Raw genomic sequence first — 8,237 nt, 5'->3', positions numbered from 1 at the left:
AAGAGAGGCCAAGAGCAGCCATGAGGGGCAATGCGCCTGTACAAGTTTATCCAGTTTTGCCACCGAGGGCTGTAAGGGGAAATCAGGGAGGGGCAGTTATGGCTGGGAGACAGGAAGGGAAGGGGGAAGGAGGAGGGATGCAGGAGAAAGGGAAGTGCTTTAATGTGTTTGTAGGGGAAGGGGCAGTGCACGACGGTGTATTCCAACAAGTCTCCTAATACATGGCAGAGTCCCCTTCCAGGTACAGGAGAGATCCACCTAGCTACATCAACTGAGACACCCAGCAGCTGCAGAGACTCCTGGGAGGCAGGACCCGTTGAGGCCAAGGACCACAGAAGAAGGTGAGGAACCCAGCCAGAGGGACTGCGAGACTCTACCTAGCAGTCCGCCAGCCCTCCAGGGCAAGTGAGTGGTCCGCAGCCTGTCCCAGCCGCCTTCCCATTTCTGGCCAGGGAGGAGCAGCTGTGGGCGGGAAACCATAACCCCAGAAGTGGTGACATCTCCTCTGGGGCTCTCCAGCACCATCATCAGTGTGTTTGCAAACATCCCCAAGGAGTGGAGGTCCCAACACCTCCCTTGCCAGGGGCTATTCCCCCGGCCACGTGTCCCAGGGGGCCCAAATCTGTGGAGCCTCTAACAGCTCACAGCTCCCAGAAAAGGTGCCCTACTTCCCAGGATGTATCCTGAGTCCCAACGTTCAGTCCCCCTGACTTGAATGAGGAGAGCAGGCAAGGGCAGGAGGAGGGAGTTGTTAGTTTAAACTAACTGAAGGTCTCTGGTCCTGAGCCAACAGCTTGGAAACCTCTGACAGCCAATAGCTGGCACCCAAGATTGAGGGGAAAGCATGGGATGTGGGGGAGTCACCCAGCTCGGGGAAGGGGCAGACAGACAAGTAGGGAGAGACAGCTTTGAACCCACACTCCTAACTGTTTCTGTGTCAGGATGGAGAGGCTGAGGCAGATCTTCAGAAAGAGGATGGCAAGAATGGCCCCGGGACAGGAGAAGGACAGGAAGAAACCTGAGGAGGAGGAGCAGGTCGGCCACCACCAGGCAGAGGCTGCATCAAGGAAGGGCAGGTGGTGGCACTGTCTCGTGGGCTGGACAAGAAGGGCACCTCCAGCAGCCACAGAAGAGCAGGGAGAGGAGCCAGTCAGGCCCCGATGGAGGTGGCCCAGGATACAGCTGGGCAGGCAGGGCCCAGCACCAACAGAGACCCCGGCACAGCCCCCGCGCAGCTCCAGCCCCAAACTCAGCAGCCAGGACCCCAGCGCTGAAGCCCAGCCGAAGGCCACTCCACGTGTGGCCTGGGAGGAGAAGCCAGGCTCCCCAGGGCAGGAGCTGCACAGGCCCTGCTTCAAGCTGGGCTCCAGCTCCTCCAGGGAGGACAGCGACAGCCCCCAGGAGGCTGTGGGCCTCCAGCAACATGCTGCCACCGCCAGAGGTGAGGTGACACCCAGACGTCCTGTGCAAACAGGGCAGTGACCCCTGAGTGCAGTGAGTCGCTCTGTGATGGGGCCGGGGGATCCCAGGGAGAGCAACAGCCTGAGTGACAGGAGGCCTCGCACCCCCAGTGTGGGCCACAGACATGGTCCTGGGTGGGGAGCGGGAAGAGGGAGCCTTGTACGTGAGGGTCCCCAAATCTCCCAGAGGGGCAGGCACCTCCCTGGGGTGCTGGGACAGGCGGGGCCTGAGGCAGTGCATGGAGAGGGGCCATACAGCACTTGGGCAGCCACGGGGCCATTTCCTGGGCTGCAGGAACGTGGACACACCTCTCCTCTGCATTGCCCCTCTGTTTCCCCTCAGCAGCAGCAGGCATCACAGTCTCTCCCTCTCCCTGCAGATACAGTCCTGCCCTTCTACAAGGCAGAGGAAGAGCAGAGGGAGGACTTCACCTACCTGGAGGAAGCCGCCCTCTCAGTCATCCTACGGCACCTCCAGAGCACGGACCAGGTAGGAACATCCCAGAGCTGGACCAGCACCAGCACCAGCCCGTCCACTCTCCCACCATGTGGCCCTCTGGGGAGGAGGAACCGAGTGAGCCACAGCCTTTGATGGGCACGTGCAGCCCACGTGGGCTGGGACCCTCGTCGGGGGTGCTTTTGTCCCAAACAACCTGGGGACCCCTCCCCACAGAGACCCCACCCCTGTGCCAGACCCCATTTGCCCAGGAGGAGATGTGGATTGAGAACGGGGGATACCACCAGATCTGAGCCCCACGCTCCCCTTGGGAGGGCAGGCAGGTCGCTGGCTATGAGCCGGCCTTTTCCCATTGTAACTTATGGTGTATGCAGACTGTGAATGAGGGGCTCACTTTCCTCCGTGCCATCCCCACGCTGTGCCTGGCTACCATGGAGAGGGGCGAGGACAGCCTGGAGCCGCCCTGCTGCAAAGCGGCACTTGTGGAGAGGATTGTGGTGAGTTCAAAAGAGCACTGGCTGCTTTGGGTCAGAAGTTAAGCAGCCAGGAGAGGATGTGTGAATGGGGGCTGGAGTGAAGAGGAGAGGGCAGGTGTTGCTAGGTGTGTGGATAGGGGGTAGAGAAGCGGGACATTGTGGGGTGAATGGGTACAGGGTGGTAGGGGAATGAGAGGGCTGGAGGACAGGTGTGGGAGCGGGTGGGGAAACCGGGTGACCAACAGGGTGTTCATGAGCATGTGGGTGGGCGGAGGAGAGCCGTGTTCAGTGAGGGCAGAGGAGAGAACTAGTAGGGGGGGCCCAGGTTGGCAGTGGCATCCAGGTGCCCCAGGAGCACTATGAGGTCTCCTTCTCACGCTCCCCCATGTGTCTCAGGTGCTGATTGACAAGCTGTCCCACTGTGAAGAAGAGCCCAGCACCATCCTTCCTTACAGCATGGCTGTTGTTTGCATCCTCAGGTACTTGGTCATTTGTCTAACTTCACCAACTGCAGCACTGCTCAGTATCCTCCTTGGCCCAACCCCACCTAAACTAGTTCCTCTGCTTTGCTGATGGGGTGGGAATGTGTCCTTTCCCCAGGCTGGGTACTGAGTTTCCCTGTAGCGATGACACAAGGGCCTTCAGCAAAGGGGCGGCCGTGCGGATGCTGTAGGAGGGTCAAGGATCGGTGGGAAGGGCAAAAGAGGGGTCAGTGGGCCAAGCCTGGGTAAATGGTGGCACACTTCAGCCTTCCTTGAGGTTTCAATTCATAGTATCGCCTCTGGGTGCCTATTTCCCTGTCGAGACCTGCCCACATCAGAGCCACTCCCAAGCCTACAGAGCTCCATCCAGACAGGCTCCTCTTTCCTGACAGCAAACTGAAGCCAGCCCTGGAGCCAGCCCTGGAATCGCGCCTCCTCTACACCGCCCTCCACAAGACCTTCCTGATGGCCACAGGGCACAACAGCCAGCACATCCAGGTACCTCTTTCTCTCACCGCACAGTCCCACCAGCCATCCCCTGGCAGACATGGCACAGGGCTTTCCAGCACTGACCCTCTTGGCTCTCTGTCCTCTTCCAGGGCATGCAGCGGATCAGCGTGGAGTACCTGGAGGCCACGCTGAGGTGTCTGCTGGCAACTGCCCCCAGCCTGGCCAGGCTGCAGTTCATCGGAGAGGTGAGCACCATGGGGAGAGGCTGGGTTTTGGGCGGGGGCAGCTTCAATGACCTGTGCACTGCAGGAGCTGGTCCTCAGAGAAGAATCCCTGGCTCCTTCCTTGGGATAGCAGTCTGGTGCAAGTTCAGCATGCCTATCCCTCAGGCATTATCCAGCGAGTGGTAGATGCCACTTTAGATATTGGGTTTGAAACTTGGCAGGTATACAGGATTTTGTCTCCTTCCTGTCATGCTGTCTATGTTCAGGGAGGAGAGGAGCAGCCCTGAGACAGAATCTGGTCCCAGCTTTAAGAGACAAGAACCAGCCCTGAGATGCAGAGGGAGGGGTCGGGGCTGGGAAAGGGGGTTTGGGGGCAGGGCCGTGCTGGGTGCAACAATCCCTTCTTACAGAGTTTGGCCCCCTGAGGCTGATGTTTTACCCTGGGCTTAAAGGGGCAGCACTCAGGAGCGGGCAGGGGTGAGGATCATTGGTACAACAGGAGCACGTGTCCACTGCCATGAACTTCTTCCACCCACAGCACTTGACCTTGTGGCTCCAGCTGGAAGATGAGAGGGACAGAGCCACGGCCATGAAGATCACCACCAGCCTGCTCTGCTTTGCAGTCTCCCTCCTCCCACAGTTTGAGGTAAACGAGCCTTGTGTCAGGTCCTGACTTTAGGCAGAGGCAGGGCTGGTGAAAAAGCCTGTGGGATAGCAGTGGCAGTGGTAAGTGCGGGATAGGAGAGAGGATCCCTGCATGGCAGAGTGAGGGCTGGGAAGTGGCTGTGTTTGATTCAAGGGCTTGTGCTCCTGGCTAAGAGCCCCTGTCTCAGGAGAGGACAGCAGCTGCCATAGAGTGCTCCAGGCAGATTCATGCCTGTCTCAGGAGTCGTGCTGCTCCTCCTGGAGCAACAAATGCAGGGAGTCCTCAGGGGGGCCCGCTCCTAGACACTTGGGTTCCTGCTGTATGGCAGGCAGAGGGATTTCGTTCTCAGACTTCAGGAGATGCACACGGCCCAGAGAGCCTGAGGTGATTGCCAGTCAGACATAGATGGACTCCCCTGTCCTCTGCCTTTCCTTAGGACTCGCCCAAGGTGCCCCTGGTGGGTGACCTGGTGGCCCTGCTGGGTCTGTGCATCAGCGACCCAGTGGAGGAGATCAGCCGCCAGGCCAAGGAGGGCCTCTCCCACCTCTACAAGATCTTGATGCATCAGAAGGGTATGGAAACCTTGAGTCCAGCTGTGGGAATCACCTAAGAAAATCAGCCTGTCCAGGTTCTGCAAGCTGGGAAGTTGACATAGGGGGAGAGTTCACAGAGACATGAGGGCAAAGTGGCCTCAGGGAGGGCAGGAGCAGCAGCCTTGAACTCAGGGGAGGGACTGTAGGGTGTTACATAACCCTTGGGCTACAGCCTGGCTTCAGTGAGATCAGGAGATTCCCCTCTTAGACATCATCTGTACCATGGCACCAATCCCAGGGTCTGCAGTTCAGAGCACTCACATGTTTTCAGTTCTGAAGCCAGAACAGCAGCTCTGACCAGCCTCTCTCTGTCCTAGGGCAAGACATCCAAGAGGCACAGGAGCTGTGGCCCATCAGCCAGCACCAGCACCACCTACACCGAATCCTCCTCTACATCGATCTGGCCACAACGGGAGAGGTAAGGATGCTCTGCCCATTCTGTACACCAGCTCAGGGGATGGGGCTGTGTTTCCCTGGAATACCTGCCTCCTGCCTTCAGGAGGAAGGCTCTACCTTCAGCCCACAGCACCCTCCATCAGGCTTAGAACGAGGAGCAAGGGTGCATGGTTGTATGTCCGAGTCCTAGTCGCGTCCACGGTTTGTATGTCTTGCGTGGTGTCATGCTAATGTGGCCCAAGGACAATCCCCTGGGAGGGAAGTTACTGCAGGACCCCACTGTCCCTCCCTGACTGACACTGGAGGTCCTGAGCTGGGCAGCTCTGACCTGTGGCTGGCAAGCAGCCACCACACACCCACCATTGCTCCAACAGATCCTTGCAGGAAGTCCCATTCTGTGCAGCAGCGCAGACATGCTGTGCTCTTCTCTCCACAGTTAAAAAGCAGAACCACCCTCCCCTTGGGTTTCAGTAGGCAGCACTGTGAGCTTCCATCCCAGGCTACTTGACAGCCCTGTGTGAAAGGCAGGGAGAAGGCCAGGGCAGGAGAGGGGAACAAGACCTGAGTCCTCCTCTCCTTATCTGGACTTTGCATCCGCTGAGAGATTTGAAAGGCTGTCGAGCAGAGTGACCTGCCATGGCTCCAGCCAGGCTCTCATCCTCCCCACAGCCCATCAAAAGGGCAACGCATTCCAGTTCCTTGACGGGGAGCCTGGCTCTGGGATGCAACAATGCCTTGTGTCCTGTGGGTTTCAGGCCTTCAGGAAGATCCTCTCCGAAGACCAGAGGAGAGCGTTTGCACAGAGGGCACTGCTGGGGATCCACCACATCACACTGCACGTGAGCCAGGCCGGGGTGGTTCTGCTCTATGCCATCATGGGACAAGCTGGCCACCTGACGGGGGCAGAGGTGAGCAGCATGGTTGGATTCAGGAAATGAGTGGCAGGACACACTCTCTCACTTCTAGCCAAGGAGAGGGTGATTTCTCGGTAGGGAAGCAAAAGACGGTGTGTGTTTGGTGGGGGACAACGCGTCTGGTAGACATGGCTTTGGGCTGGTTTGGGATTGTGCTGGCTCCAATGTCATTACCTGACTGTCCCTGGTGGCCCTGGAGTCCCTGACTGGTTTGTGTACCCTTGCAGGAGAAGGAAATTCCCGTCAGGGTACTGAGGAAGCTCCTGATCCTGAAATGCTTCCATCAGCTGCCCAAAGAGCTGCAGAGGCACAGTCATCTGGAGAGTGCCTCAAGGATCCCCTCCTCTCCGCAGCAGCCCCATCCATCCTGATGCAAGCGAAGGCTGGGTGTGAGGCCACGGATGCCAACTGCGAGGCATGGGACACGGTGTAGGGGAGGTCGGAGCCGTGTATATAAGCCCTAGGTATCAGCGTGTGGCAGGGCACTGCTAGTGCCTGCCACTTTAAGGACTGGACCAGGCATCCAGCAAGTGCCTGATGGCAGCAGTCATTTTGACAACTTTGTATATAAAGGCTGCAGTCTGCTGCTGCCAGCCGAGGCAGAAACATCGCCTCGCTGAGCTGCAGCAGGAACAACCAGGCGGTAAGGGAAAGAGCTTATGGGGATGGCTAGGAGGCTCTTGGTCCTGGGCACGACCGAAAACTGCACCCTGCCGGGAATGGGTGGCCTGGTGGGGCTCCTAGTGGCGTGGGAGCCCCCAGGAAATGCCAGGCCAGTTACCACCCCGGTGAAAGGCGGGTCGGGGCGCCTTAATAACCCCAGCTCCCACAACCAGGTGGGTAACCCCATAGTAGGCCTGAGCCGGCGGACCCCTGTGAGAGAGCGGACTAGATGCTCACAATCCTGACTTGAGGCACCCTCAACTGGTCAGTGCTGGGGCCAGGATCAGAAGGGTCAAAAGGGCCAGGGGCCCACTGTGAGGGACGCCCAGAGCCAAGGGGCTGGGGTTTCTGACTGGCCTTGGAGGGGAGGCCAGGGCCTGTGTGGCCAAAGGTCCCGGGGTGTGGGGCACACCTGAGAGGGGGAAGAGTGCAGGGAGGTAGACAGCCCAGAATGAGGGCGGAGTAGGCCGCCTGATTAGAAGGAGCCAGTTGGGGTCCAGACTGGAGGATTACGGGGCCCAGGATGGGGCCAAAGATGCTAAGAACTGGGATGCCAGCTGTGAGGCATGAGCTGCAGCATAGGGGAGGATTTGGAGCTGCAGATAACATCCTCTGGCATCGGGGCCGGAAATGGACAGCCTCCCGCTTAATTAAGACCATCCTTTTGTATTGCCACGGTGTGGCAGGAAAGAGAGGTGGGCGCTTAGCCCAGAAATAGGTGGGCAGGAAGGGCCTCCTGTTACACAGTGCAAGTAAGTGGGCAGCTTCCTGCCATGTTCTCATCTTTCACCTGTATCATCAAGGTTGTGGCAGGTGAGGGAGGCGGGCGGTTAGCCCTGAGACAAGTGGGTAGGTCACCGATTTGACCGGCCCCAGGATGCCCACATGTTATAAGTGGATAGGAGGATTATGGTTCAATCAGACTGGCCAGCAGCACTGGTCTTGCTCAAGGCCTCTTGGTTGGGACACCCCTCTGAATTTGGTTGGTGTTTGCGAGAGACGCACTGAAATTAGATTAAGGGTTCAAAAACATAAAAGGGATTGCTTTAGGACTAAGAGGAACATGAGAATAAAGAGTATAAAGGGTGATAATGACAAGGCGGGTAAACAATGGGAAGCACACACAATAATACCGATGCAGTACTTTACTAAATATCACAATCAGCTGGAAGGCCCAGTTGAAACAACAGGAAAATGGCAAATGGGATCAAGGAAACAGACAGTTAAGAATGGGGCAGAAATTTATGGCAATCCAGAGGATGAAACCAGGTCGTCAATCCAAGGAGGTTCAAATAGGTTGGAAGGCAGGAAGGTCACCTGGCACTGGGTTGTTCAGCCTTATTGCCTCTCACTGTCCATGGGGAGCACAGAAAATTATACTTGCCAGTCTCACAGAATCAGAGGCAGCCAGGCACAGCTCTCCCGCAAACGCACCCTCTCACCATACAGAAACTGTGCATACACACCAACACTTGA

The 8,237-nt window shown here is 57.8% G+C and overlaps 1 protein-coding gene across 1 annotated transcript; it reads left to right on the top strand.

The window, feature by feature from the left end:
• Positions 1-349: 349 nt before the first annotated feature.
• LOC132244886 (uncharacterized) lies at positions 350-6,469 on the top strand. The gene is made up of 12 exons (XM_059717562.1): positions 350-405; positions 942-1,441; positions 1,841-1,950; positions 2,292-2,414; positions 2,790-2,872; positions 3,268-3,373; positions 3,475-3,570; positions 4,088-4,195; positions 4,632-4,767; positions 5,106-5,206; positions 5,940-6,092; positions 6,326-6,469. Exons 2-12 carry the CDS (start codon positions 943-945, stop codon positions 6,467-6,469), a joined length of 1,659 nt encoding a protein of 552 aa, XP_059573545.1. The 5' UTR covers positions 350-405; position 942.
• Positions 6,470-8,237: the final 1,768 nt, after the last annotated feature.

Source organism: Alligator mississippiensis, chromosome 14 (genome assembly GCF_030867095.1).
Source record: "Alligator mississippiensis isolate rAllMis1 chromosome 14, rAllMis1, whole genome shotgun sequence".
Taxonomy (NCBI): Eukaryota; Metazoa; Chordata; order Crocodylia; family Alligatoridae; genus Alligator; species Alligator mississippiensis.
This window is presented reverse-complemented; position numbering and strand designations above follow the sequence as displayed.